Source organism: Pteropus medius, unplaced genomic scaffold (assembly GCF_902729225.1).
Source record: "Pteropus medius unplaced genomic scaffold, Ma_sr-lr_union100, whole genome shotgun sequence".
In the NCBI taxonomy this organism is placed as follows: domain Eukaryota; kingdom Metazoa; phylum Chordata; class Mammalia; order Chiroptera; family Pteropodidae; genus Pteropus; species Pteropus medius.
This window is the reverse complement of record NW_024349798.1, coordinates 4,194,940-4,207,315: the sequence shown is the minus strand read 5'-3', so window position 1 is coordinate 4,207,315 and position 12,376 is coordinate 4,194,940. Positions and strand designations below refer to the sequence as shown.

The 12,376-nt window shown below is 57.8% G+C and overlaps 1 protein-coding gene across 3 annotated transcripts; it reads left to right on the top strand.

Annotated features, from left to right (window-relative positions):
- Positions 1–95: 95 nt before the first annotated feature.
- On the top strand, positions 96–11,888 carry ZNF598 (zinc finger protein 598, E3 ubiquitin ligase). 3 transcript variants are annotated; one of them, XM_039884929.1, is made up of 12 exons: positions 96–364; positions 5,497–5,609; positions 6,312–6,441; positions 6,833–7,044; positions 7,144–7,361; positions 7,834–7,969; positions 8,623–8,810; positions 8,950–9,034; positions 9,145–9,923; positions 10,441–10,591; positions 10,709–10,859; positions 10,945–11,888. In XM_039884929.1, the coding sequence occupies exons 1-12, from the start codon at positions 146–148 to the stop codon at positions 11,293–11,295; spliced, it is 2,733 nt and encodes a 910-aa protein (XP_039740863.1). In that variant the 5' UTR covers positions 96–145; the 3' UTR covers positions 11,296–11,888. The 3 variants fall into 3 exon arrangements, with proteins under 3 accessions (XP_039740863.1, XP_039740864.1, XP_039740865.1); XM_039884930.1 differs by having other exon boundaries at positions 97–364; positions 7,852–7,969; XM_039884931.1 differs by lacking the exons at positions 96–364; positions 6,312–6,441.
- The last annotated feature ends 488 nt before the right edge of the window (positions 11,889–12,376 follow it).

Sequence of the window (12,376 nt, the reverse complement as noted above, 5' to 3'; positions counted from 1 at the left end):
CCCGGCGTCCACATCGCTACTCTAGCCAGCTCCTCCCGCGGGCGGGGCCGTTGCTGGGCGGGGCGTTGACGTCAACCCGGAAGGGGCGGGCCAGCCGGGCGCCAGGCTGCTCCGCGCCGGCCTGGAGGGGGCCGGATCCCGGACCATGGCGACGGCGGCGGGCACAGATAGTCGGCGCGCGGCCCTGGAGGCGGCGGCCGCGGCGCCGGAGCGGGGCGGTGGGAGCTGCGTTCTGTGCTGTGGGGACCTAGAGGCCACGGCGCTGGGCCGCTGCGACCACCCGGTGTGCTACCGCTGCTCTACCAAGATGCGGGTGCTGTGTGAACAACGATACTGTGCCGTGTGTCGCGAAGAGCTGCGCCAGGTGCGTCGCGCCGGCCGGGCTGCTCATTAGGGGCGCCGGGGCGGGCACCGGTGCGCGGCCAGGCGGGGCGGCCCTGGGCGGCGGGGCACCCGGGGACCGGAAGGCGACTTTCCTTTTCTTATGTCCAGTGGCGGGCCTGGCGGCGCCAGCTTCCAAAAGAGAGGCCTGGCAGGCCACCCGGGGCGAGATCCCGATCGTGAGGCCTACTGTGGGGCGTCTGGGGCCAGGAGGCAGGAGGTGACCGAGCTGGGTCCAGGAGGGAGCGATCTCTGTGGGGAAAGAGCCTCGGGACTTTTCTCCTGCACCCCGGGAATTCCTGCCGAACTACAGGAATGGACATGATCAAAGCAAGAACTGCCCCATCTGCTCGTCTTTGGGAGTTTACCCTTCAGGGGTCTTCATTCTGGTGGAGGAGACAGGGAAAGTGGGCACCTCCATAGGCGAACTGCTTTGGAAGCAAAGGGTCAAACTGGGCGTTTCCAGCCCAGCAATGTTTTGGGCCCCCCTAGAGTACTAGAACTGCAGTTTTAATTTATTGAATGGTAGTCGCACTCAGACCTGCCCTCCAGAGGGGAAAGCAGAACCATTGGCGTCTCCTTGTGTTTTGTGGGTAGTGATAAAAATGTCATGAAGTCCTTGCCATTTCGACGGAGGGGTGGTGGCGGGGGGGCTGTGGGGCGGGGTTCAGCTCCAGAGTGAAGGGGGTAGTTTCTGACTCTGTCCAGACTCGGAAGCCCTGGAGGGGTCAGAGGGCACCAGGGAGTTTTTCCCCACCCTCCTGGTAATCCCAGTTGCTGGCTGGGAGCACTTAGCTGGAGCTCCCTTGGGTTGCTGTGCTTTGAGATTTGTTTGCTTCCAGTGTTGTGAAATTCCTCTGGTTTGTTCGTGGAAAGCTTGGGCTAGTGACATCTGCCAAGGAATTCTGACTTTCCTCTTCCTAGAAGTGATGCAGAAAAAGCATTGTTGAGGAATAGGGTTGTTTGTTTTTGTTTTTTTTTAAGTAGACATTTATGTTAAGCCTGTTAAGCCAAGTGGATGTTGTAATTCCATAAGCTCTGTGTGGGCACCCACTTTGTGCCCTGTTGGAAAAAGACAAGGATGCTGTAAGTCTGTAATGGGGTGGACAGAGATGTACATGGACACGAGTGAAATCGGGTGCGGGAACAGTCGGGGAAACCTTGGGCCCGTGGCTTACTCACAGGGCACCTCCCGGCTTTGCCAGAGCCTGCCTTGCTGGCCAGTCCTATGTAGCATGATATAACTCTTGAACAGCCAGGTTTCCCACCACACCTGTAGCTTCCTTCCAGGAAGGAAAGTGCCATAGGGACCCCAGCCCTGGGCACTGTGAGTCTCACTCAGAAGTAAGCAGACACCTATGTACGGCTACTATAGCTAGCATCTGGCTTTTCACTGCTTGTGGGTCCTACGCCCTCTAATTGCTTTGTGGCAAAGGGATGTTGACATGAGCTGTCAGCAGGCTCCAGTGGGGTGCGGTTTGGCATGAGGTACTCCTGGCTGAGCCTGGCCTTCCTCTCGGGCTTGCCCCAAATTGCTGGGCAGCAAGAGGGTGTCCAGAGAAGTTTGAGATGATGCTCCTCTCTATTCATCCTGTTTCCCTCCCACTCTTAAACTTACAGCTCTACCCTATCCCTTTATTTTTCTTTGTTGAGTCCTCTGAATTTCTGTGTCCCATATCCACTTGGAATCCCACAGGGACCCCTAGCCCCTGACCCTGCCTCTGCTGTGTCTTCCCTTATGGGACTTAGTCTTTGAAAAAAACTGGGAAGAAAGTGTGCCAAGATGCTGTACGGAACAGGCCAGCTCCATTTGCTGGTTAATTTCTATACCTTGACTGAGTGCCTCCCTGAGCCATCCCATGGAGACAGGCATTAGGAATAGTAGATGCAGCTCAGTCTTGCAGCTGCTGGTCAGGTGAAGAGCCAGATCAATTTAGATTGCTGGCAGGTGCTCAGGATGGAAGCTAAGTCCCTGCTGACCACATGCAGGTTCACACTGATGTCAAGTTGCCGGGTTCCTATCCCTTCCCTGGTCACATCTTTCCCAGAGGCTACTTTCTTATGAAAGATGATTCTCGTCTTGCTTTCCACCTGGCCCTGATCCCCAGAGATATCAAAGAGGCTTGATGGGGCTGTTGTACAAAGTGGGATGTGTTTGAGCTAGGAGGGGCCCTGCAGGCCACCTAGTGCAGCCCCACCCCCCCATTTCACAGGCAGGAAATGGGAGGGAGGCTGAAGGCAGGTCAGGAGGTGGGACCTGTTGACTCAGATCATGCTTTTCTGTTGACAGTGCCTCCTCCCCACCACCCTGGTCCTGGACCTCCTCTAAGATTATCATCGGGGCTCCTTGGGTGCCTGTAGGACAATCCCCATGGTGGGACAATTCCCAGGGGCCCACAGTCTGTTCTCTCCCCTGCCCCAGGGCTGTCCTCACTGCCCACCCCTCACTTATCTGGTTCATTCTTGCCATGGTCACTGCTAACATCACCTGTCTTCTCATCCGCTCATTCTTAGTGCCCACTGCATACCAGGAGCATACTAGAGCAGCAAATCCCCAGAGAGAAGCCCACACCTGTCCCTGTGGAGTGCTCTGAGGGGATCTCTCTAACCCCTGTCTCCCCCTTTCTCTCCTCAGGGACTGGCCATCCTGGGCCCACCCAGGGGTGCAGTTTCCCCCTTGGTCATTTACTGCCTGTCCTACCCAGGGGCTGCCCAGGATGGTCTATCTTCAAGTGTCCAGGCTTGGCCTGGTCTCTGTTCTTGGACCCATGACCCCCATCAGGTGGTCACCAGGGTGGATGGGTCTCTGACCACACTGGTTGGATCCTTGGTGGGTTCTTGCCTATCCCTGGCCAGGCCACCATTCTCTTGTTCTTGTCTAGCCACTTGGTCTCACCACTTGCCTCACTCTGTGCTGGGGGCAGAGACACTAGCCATACCAGGCTGCATTGCCATCCCCTAGTCTGCTCATTGTTGGGCCTAGCCTCTGCTGCAGCCCTGGGGGCACTCAGCACCTGTCTCACAGCCTGTCTGGGAGGGTCAGTTAGCATTTCCCCACTCTACCCGCTAGCTCCAAAACTGCTCACCCTCCTTCTGAAAAAAGCGCAGTCACTTTCCTTTCCCAAGCCTCTTCCCTTGGTTCCAATCCCTCCCTGAGCCAACCTGATGTCCCTTCTCCTGACTTGGCTCAGGTGTGTCCAGCCTGGGCTGCCGCACCAGGCTACTCAAAAGGGACGAGCACCCAATCAAGCAGCCTGGCGTTTGGTCTTGAGACCTGCACCCTGACTGTCCATGGCAAGGGTGCCCACAGCCCAATCCATGGTGGATTGGATTTGACCTCTGAAAGGAGGACGCTGGAGCAGGGAGGCGGTATGACAGGGTGTCCCGGCACAAGTTTCCTCTGGGGAAGGAAGTTGTTCCTCTGCTGAGTCTGTTGGGCTTAGATGCTTCTTGGCAGCCTTGGGGGATCCTTCACAGGCTCTTGCCTGGGCACCTTGCAGGCTCTTAAGTCTGCCTTCTGTGTTGCCTCAGAATAGCTAGGACACCAAGTCTGGCAGGTAGCTCCTCCAGGAGCATCCTGCCTGGTTCGTGGCCCTGTGCCTGTGAATACCTATCCCTGGGCAGGATGCAGGAGGAACTAGGGTCTGGCCTAGAAAGGCATTCTTGGGTGGGGTCGTAAGGCAGGATTGAGCATGGGCTTGCCCTAGGAGGCACATTTCTTAAGCCAGCTTGAGGCTCAGGCTTGAGGATATGCCGGGGAGGGGTGTGGAGGGTGACCCTTTGGTGGCAGAGCCATGACTTCCTCCTGAAGACATGGGAGTGCAGCTACAATGAAGCAGCCATCCGAGCTCAGTGTGTGAGCCTCTGCCTTGCCAGACTTGAAGACAAGGGGAAGAAAGGCCTGTTGGGGTCCTGCTTAACCCTGGCCCCCCAGAATGGGAGTGGCTGGATCACGATGCCTCCCTTGTGCTACTGTGGGGATGGAGTTGGAGGTAGGCTTGGATGTCAGCCTGCCCCTACCTCTAGGGTGTTCTCAGAAGCAGAGGCTGAGCTCCCTGGCTCCTCCCCAGGGAACCAATTTTGACTACCCTACTGCTTGGGGACAGCCAGCCCTGTGCTTTCCCAAGTTCATGACCATTCTGGTCCCAGACATCCTTCCTGGCTGAGCTGAAATATAATAGGAATGACCTTGGTGTGGCCTTCCCCAAAGTGAAGATGAATCGTCCTGTTTCCCTACCACCACTATGTGTGCCGTTGAGGACTCTGAGCTGAGGCAAGAAACCAGTTCCAGACTCGGGGGACAGTGGTGGAGCAGGAAGGAGCACGGAGGAGAGGAGATGGGCTGGTGTGGTCTTGGTCCAAGGGAGGGGGGCTGGGTAGAGAACGAGGGAGCCCTGGAGGGAGCAGTGCCTGTTGGTTCAGAGGGGAGGACAGGGGTCTGGTTGTCGTCAGGGTCTGTGGCAGGGCCAAGTAAGCACAGCAGGCTTTACCTGAGAGTGCTGGAGACCCCTGAGGAGCCTCTGGGCTGTGGAGGTTTCCACGTCCATCCCTGTCCAGTGCACACTACCAGCTCATCCCTTTCGTGCCCCTAGACAGCCCAGTTAACAGGCAGGAAGCTGGCCAAGAACAGCCAGGGCCATGACTGAATCTTGTGGAGGAGCCCCTCTCCTGTGCAATCATGGAAACATCGTGGGTAGATGCAGGGTGGCCAGGTCTTGACACACAGTCACCTGATATGTCCTGGCCTAGCAGCACTTGTTTTTTTTTTAGCTGCTTCTTGGACTCTGTCTCTCCCCATGAAAACCGTCCTGTGCTCAGCCCTCATGTGATTAAACCCTGGTTTGCTTAGATGTTTGCTCCCTGTCATTGCTCCTTGGGGTCACTGCCCCTGGGGTACAAGTTTGGTTGTGAATGAGTGAGGAGCCAGCTGCCCCCTAGTGGCAAGGCCAGGTGTTGCATCTGTCAAGGCAACCTCAAGTTGGCCTGGCAGAAGGTGCTGGGCCTGCCTCTGGCCTCCCAGAAGGGGCCCTGAGTACTTCCCTTTCTTCTCAGACTGACAGTATCCTCCAGTGGGCATCCACGCTGATCACCAAGTCCTCTCACTTTTGGTTCTAGGTGGTCTTCGGGAAGAAGCTTCCCGCCTTCGCCACAATCCCCATCCACCAACTGCAGCATGAGAAGAAGTATGACATCTATTTTGCTGATGGGAAAGTGTTTGCCTTGTATAGGTGAGAGAGAATGCCTCAACCTGGGCTTGTAGGATCTGTGCCACTCTGTGGCAGGGGTGGGTGTATCCCCGTTACCTCCTGTGCTCACAGTTTTCAGGAGGGTGGGGGCACTTGGTGTGGCACAAATGTCAGGGCCATGTGGCTGGGCTCCTATTTTTAGTTTTCTCTCCTGTAGCTGGGGATGCTTACAGCACTCCTCATGAAGCAGTGGTAGAGATGGGTGGCAGGGGGTGAATTCAGAGAAAGAGCTCCTGGTATAGCACATAGCACCTGCTTTCTGGGTCCCTTTGAGGTGCATGTGAACTCCTGCAAGGCATGCTCTTGGCCCATGGTACGAAAACTCCATGAAGGGGTACAGTTGTCATGGGTATGGTCCTCATCTTCCAGGTGAGGGGTGGCCCCCGTGTAGACTCATCATTATGTCCACCTGACGCAGGGTTCTGTCTCCCGGATCATGGACCCAAACCCATCCTGTGGCCTTGTTTAATCTGGGCCCTGGTGGGGAGCAGCTCCTGACCCCGGGTCCAGCACTGTCTGACTCAAAGGTCGGAGCCATGGTGGGCATGGGTGGGAGTCCCTTCCCTGGCTTCTCCCAGGACATCTACAGGGGTGTGGAACAAGGGGCCACGGGGAGGTGCCAGTGCTCACTCTGATGGTGACACTGAGTGCTTGAGGGGGCGGGTGGCTCTCGGTGTCTCCCAGGCAGCTGTTGCACCACGAGTGCCCAAGGTGCCCTGAGCTACCGCCCTTCGGCCTCTTCGGGGACCTGGAGCAGCACATGCGGAAACAGCATGAGCTCTTCTGCTGCAAGCTGTGCCTCAAACACCTCAAGGTGTGCCCCTAACCCCAACAGTACCCACTTAAGGGTCTCAGGAACCCAGGGAGTCCTGGGTGGAGGTGGATGGTGACCAAGCCCTATGCGGCATGGGCTCAGCCAAACAGCTGTGAGAGGCTGGTTGCTGCCTCTCACCCTGGTCAGGCCAGACCCCTGAAGCCTCCTAGCATCCCCCAGCTCTCTTGTATCATAGAACCTTGCGGGGGCGGGAGGTGGGAGGGGAGGCTGGGAATCAGGCTGCATACAGCCCAGACAGGGAGGGCCTCCCAGTGACTGTGTGGGCCTGCCAGGCTCCTGGTGTCCAGGCACTCTCTCCACTGTCTGGCCATGGGAGGGGATGGGAGGCCTGGGAGCCTGAACCCTGTGCCTAGTTACCCATTCCCCACAGATCTTCACATATGAGCGCAAGTGGTACTCACGCAAGGACCTGGCACGGCACCGCATGCAGGGGGACCCTGATGACACGTCGCACCGCGGGCACCCACTCTGCAAGTTCTGTGATGAACGCTATCTGGACAATGACGAGCTGCTCAAGCATCTGCGTCGAGACCACTACTTCTGCCACTTCTGTGACTCGGATGGGGCCCAGGACTACTACAGGTGGGTGCAGGACAGCCCCTAGAACACCCAAAGCAGGTTGGGCAGAAGCTACTGGCTAGGGTGGTAGGACTGACAAGGCTCTTGCTGACACTCCACCAGCGACTACGCATATCTTCGCGAGCACTTCCGGGAGAAGCACTTCCTGTGCGAGGAGGGCCGCTGCAGTACTGAACAGTTTACCCATGCCTTCCGCACTGAGATTGACCTCAAGGCACACAGAACGGCCTGCCACAGCCGGAGCCGTGCCGAGGCCCGCCAGAACCGCCAGATAGACCTGAACTTCAGCTATACTCCACGGCACTCACGCCGGAACGAAGGTGAGCAGGGCGCCCCTTCTTCAAAGCAGGGTTCATGTTGCCCTGCTTTAGAGGCCTCAGACCCAGATCCTGATCCGACCTTCGTGTGTCAGCGGAGACAAGGGACACACACATGTTGAACCTGCATCTCCTCTGAGCATGTTGTGACTGTAGGGAGCTCTTCACCCTGGCTGATTCCAGCAGCATCTCGGGTCTGTGTTCTGGGGTCCCTGGGACTCTTCCCCAAGGTCGGAGGATTATTCAGTGCCTGCTTTGTGTGGGTCCCCTGAGGCTATATGGTCAGCAGGCCCAGGACCCTCTCTAAGCCCACTTCTTTCTCTGACCTGGTGCCTATGCCTTAAAGGCCTGGGGTTGGTATGGACCCCTCGAGGTTCTGAACCCATCCCCTGGGCTCACATGCTGTGGGGGCGCAGAGAAGTCTCTGCTGTCCAAGCCAGCTCACTGGCCTCAGTCTGGCTTGGGCCCATGACAGGCTATGTGCTGGCCACAGGGATTGTCAGTGGTGAGGACTATGAGGAGGTGGACAGGTACAACCGCCAGGGCCGTGCAAGCCGGGCCAGTGGCCGTGGAGCCCAGCAGAACCGCCGAGGAAGCTGGAGGTACAAAAGGTGGGAGGATTTGTATGCCACCAATATTTTCCTGGTGCCGCCCCTCAGGCAGTGGCAGTGGCCCGAAGCTAGGCTGGGAACAAGCATGGGGACTCTGTCCTTCTGGCATCTGGTGTGCTGGGTATGGCAGCCAGGCTGTTCAGTGTCCTCAGTGAGCAGATGTTTCCTCCTCTTTCCTCTAGTTTCAGCCAGACACACCAGGACCTGTAGATTGGGGTGGGTGAGAAGGGCCTGTGTCATTTGTAGGTTTATTGCAGTTGTGCTGGGTGAAGCACTAGTGTGACAGGCACATTATTCAGTGCCTGCCCCCAATGCTAATGCCAGGCAGGATCCAGGTATTTGCTGACCCCAAATGCTACCTCAGAGCATTGGGCCAAGGTACTGCCCACAGCTACATCCTGAGAGGTGGTGGGGCGGGGGCGGTAGGGGGCAGGGCGGAGCAGACTCCTGCTACTCCACAAGTGCTCTCTCCAGTTGAGGCTTCCTTGGGGCCAGTGAGGGTGGACCAGCACCAAGTCTGCTGGCCCCAGGCCTGGCTCCCTGCAGCCTCCTGGTGTCCAGGCTTCCTGGGAACAAGGCCCTTCCCCAGCCCCTTGCTCTGCACACTGCTGTAGTCTCGGGCCTTGCCCAGCCTAAAGGCTTCCCCATCCCAGGGAAGAAGAGGACCGAGAAGTGGCAGCTGCCATCCGGGCCTCGGTGGTCACGCAGCAGCAGCAGGAGATGCACAGGAGTGAGGACCGAGAGGAGGGCAGCAGGCTCAAGAAGGAGGAGGCAGGGGTGCGGGGGCCAGAGGAGCCCCGGGGGCCCCGGCGCCTACCTCGGACTCAGGGTGAAGGCCCAGGTGAGCTGGCTTTGCCTGCAGGGAGTTCTGCCTGGGCCTGAGAGTCACCTGAACGGCTCCTTGGTCATCTCCTGGAGAGCCTACTCCCACCCCCTCAACATTGGTTGGCCCTGACATAGGATCCTTTTGTGTCTTGTAGGCCCCAAGGAAGCCTCAACAAATGGTCCTGTAAGCCAAGAGACCTTCCCAACCACCAGCCCTGCCTCAGGGGCCACACTTCCAAGGTACACGTATACACGAACTGGGGCCAGGATGCAAAGCTCCTACAGAGGGTGGGTATGGGACAGGCCAGGGCTTGGCAGGCCACTGACCCCTCTTCCCTCCCTGGGCTCAGCACCCTCCTGCCCCCCACTTTGAAGCTCAAGGACGAAGATTTCCCCAGTCTCTGCACCTCCGCTTCCTCCTGCTCTGCAGCAGCAGGCCTGGGCCCTATGGGGCTGGCATTGGCATACCCTGTTCCCATCAGAAGCAGGAGCACTTTCCAGGAGGATGACTTCCCTGCCCTGGTGTCTTCCACCTCCAAGCCCAGCACTGCCCCCACCAGCCTTATCTCTGCCTGGAACAGCAGCAGCAGCAGCAAGAAGGTGGTACAGCCCACCTCAGGGGCCCAGGCTACCAGCGGGGGCAGCCAGCCTCCCAGGAAGGCTGGGAAGGGAGGCAAGGGCAGCAAGAAGGGTGGGCTGCCTGTCACAGAGGAGGAGGAAGAGGAGGACAGCCGCATCAGCCTCACTGCCCCAGAGCTTCGGAGTGGGCCCACCACTGTCGCTGTCTCCTCCCTGCTGGCGCTGGCCTCCACCCAGACCTTCACCAAAGTCGGCAAGAAGAAGAAGGTGGGCTCTGAAAAGCTGGGTGCCGCATCACCCCCGCCATTGCTCCCTGACAAAAATGGCCCCCCTGGGGCTGAGCAGGCCCCCCCGGTCCCCATAGGCAGAGCCGAGGGGCCAGTTGCTGTCGTCGTCAATGGACACACAGAAGGATCGACCCCAGCTCGGAGTGTTGCCAAGGAACCCCCTGGGCTCCCACGGCCCCTGGGGCCCCTCCCCTGCCACACGCCCCAGGAAGACTTCCCAGCACTAAGCAGCTCCTGCCCACCCAGGATGCCCCCTCCCCCAGGTAGGTGCACCTGGCTCATGCTTGCATCTGGGCGTCCGGGAAGGAGCTGGGGTTGTAGAGTCAGGATGGCACCCCCAGGGCCCAAGATTGTGTAGTGTAGGTAGCCACAAGACCTGGGTGGGGAGAGATGAGCTTGTGCAGTGGTTTCCAGCTGCTTCAGAAGCTTAGAAGTCGGGACATGGGCACCACCATCTGTGAACAGTGTGACCTTGGTCCTCCATTTAACCTTTTTGTGTCCCCTTCTTCCCTGTAAAATGGGGGCAATCCTAGCCCCTCCTCAAGGTCGGGACAAACAAGTTAACTTAGGCCAGGATTTGCCATGAGGGAGCGCAGCATGTGTGCTGGCTCTGGGCATTGTCGGGCCCTTGGGCTCTTGGCCTGCTCTTGATGGGAGGTGGTCTATGGATGGAAACCTGACCCGGGTGAGCTGGGTAGCCTGTGAGAAGCGAGGGATGAGGCCTGGCCATCCCTGGCCATCCAGGGTTATGTTCTGGGTCTTGGTGTGCTGCCCCCGCAGGCTTCAGCACTGTGGTGCTCTTGAAGGGCACTCCACCCCCACCACCGCCGGGTCTTGTGCCCTCCATCAGCAAGCCGCCCCCTGGCTTCTCTGGCCTTCTGCCCAGCCCCCACCCAGCCTGTGTCCCCAGCACTACCACCACCACAAAAGCGTAAGTGTGGCGGGCTGCCTAGCCTTGTGCCCCTGGGGGCCAGGGGAGAGTGCTCTCAACCTTGAGCTGTCTCCAAAACTGAAGCCTCCACCTCCTCCTGGTCTCCCCAACCCCCAGACCCAGGCTGACACCAGTGCCACAGGCCTACCTGGTCCCTGAGAACTTTCGGGAGAGGAATCTGCAGCTCATCCAGTCCATCAAGGACTTCCTGCAGAGTGATGAGGCCCGCTTCAGTGAATTCAAGAGCCACTCGGGGGAGTTCAGACAGGTCAGGCTGGTGGGGAGAGGGGGGCCAGCCCACCACCTGGGGTCCAGGCCTGGGCTAGGTGTGACGGCCTGGTTCTGGGTGGCAGGGTGTGATATCTGCAGCCCAGTATTACAAGAGCTGCCGGGACCTGCTTGGGGACAACTTCCAGAAGATCTTCAACGAGCTGCTGGTGCTCCTGCCCGACACAGCCAAGCAGCAGGAGCTGCTGTCTGCGCACACAGACTTCCAAGGCCGAGAGAGGCCTCCCGGCACCAAGGCCAAGAAGAAGAAGAATGCATGGCAAGCCAGCACCTGGCAAGCGGGCCTGGACTGCTGCGTGTGCCCCACCTGCCAGCAGGTGCTCGCACATTGTGACGTCAGCAGCCACCAGGCTCTGCACACTGCCCGGGACGATGACTTCCCCTCCCTGCAAGCTGTTGCCAGGACCCTCACGTAGCTCTTGCCAAGTAGGCAGAAGCGGCCACACTCATGAGCCTCCTTTCTCCCTGGTCCTCCTAGGCTGCCAGGCGGCCAGGTAAGGCCCTGTTGAGGCCACCTGCTCAGGCCCCTCAGTTGGCCAGTCTGCCAGGGGTCACAAGGACAGCCCACCCTGCTGTGTCAGCACAGTCAGGCAGGAGTCCATCTGGTTTTCTTCTGGAAACTGGGCCAAGACTCCTGCCTCAGTGGTGGGCCAGTCTTGGTTTGTATCTCATGCCTTTGGAAGGTGCCAGGGGAGAGAAGGGCCAGGATGCAGAGACCTGTCTGTGCTGTCAGAGCCAGTGGCCAGATCTAGGACCTACTGAGCCTTAGCACCATGGCCCTCAAGCCCGAAGCTGTGGGTCCACTGGTGCTGTAGCCAGATTTTGAGTGTGTTGTATAAACAGTTGGCTGTTTCATGATTCAAGAATGTTCAGGATTAAAAGCAGACACAAAATTGTGCTACTTGAAGTTAAATCTTTCTACGAGACAAGCTGAATCTGGGATCTCAAATTGCCTATGACCTTTTATAAAAGTTTATCTTCAAATAAATTTATTTTGCAATAATGCACATAGCTGGTGTTTTGAGCTTCTCTGCCTTCTGAGGTTGCCCAGCAGCAAGGGAGGCTCAGTCTTTAGATGCTACAGCTCAGGCAGTCAACCAGTGAGCACTGGAGTGGAAGAAGGCCTATGGGGAGAGCTGGGCAGCTGGGCTTTGCTCACAGGGAGTGGCAGCCTGGGGCCCTGCTCCTTGAGGACTGGCACTACCCAGTCTTCCAGGAGTAGACACAGCCATACTTGACCCATACTTTGTACCCAGTAAAACTATTCATCCAGAACATGGGAGGCATAGACACAAGGTTTACATTCATAGATGTGTGAAAGAACTACTGAAGGTGAACCTCGACAAGAACAATTTAGAAACAGTGGGGAAGAATAAAATAATTTGTGTTTAATTATTTGGATCTAGTATTTTAGAAGGGGACCAGACACACTGAAATCTCCCTTTTCTGCCCCAAACACATATAGATAGAAAAAAAATTCTAAACACATAGCTACAT

Excerpts from the sequence above, each read along its gene's own strand:
- ZNF598 (XM_039884929.1), top strand. The coding sequence starts at position 146 with ATGGCGACGGCGGCGGGCACAGATAGTCGGCGCGCGGCCCTGGAGGCG. Across the intron at positions 7,045-7,143 it reads GGGGCCCAGGACTACTACAG|CGACTACGCATATCTTCGCG; the intron begins GTGGGTGCAGGA and ends ACACTCCACCAG. Across the intron at positions 10,860-10,944 it reads ACTCGGGGGAGTTCAGACAG|GGTGTGATATCTGCAGCCCA; the intron begins GTCAGGCTGGTG and ends TCTGGGTGGCAG.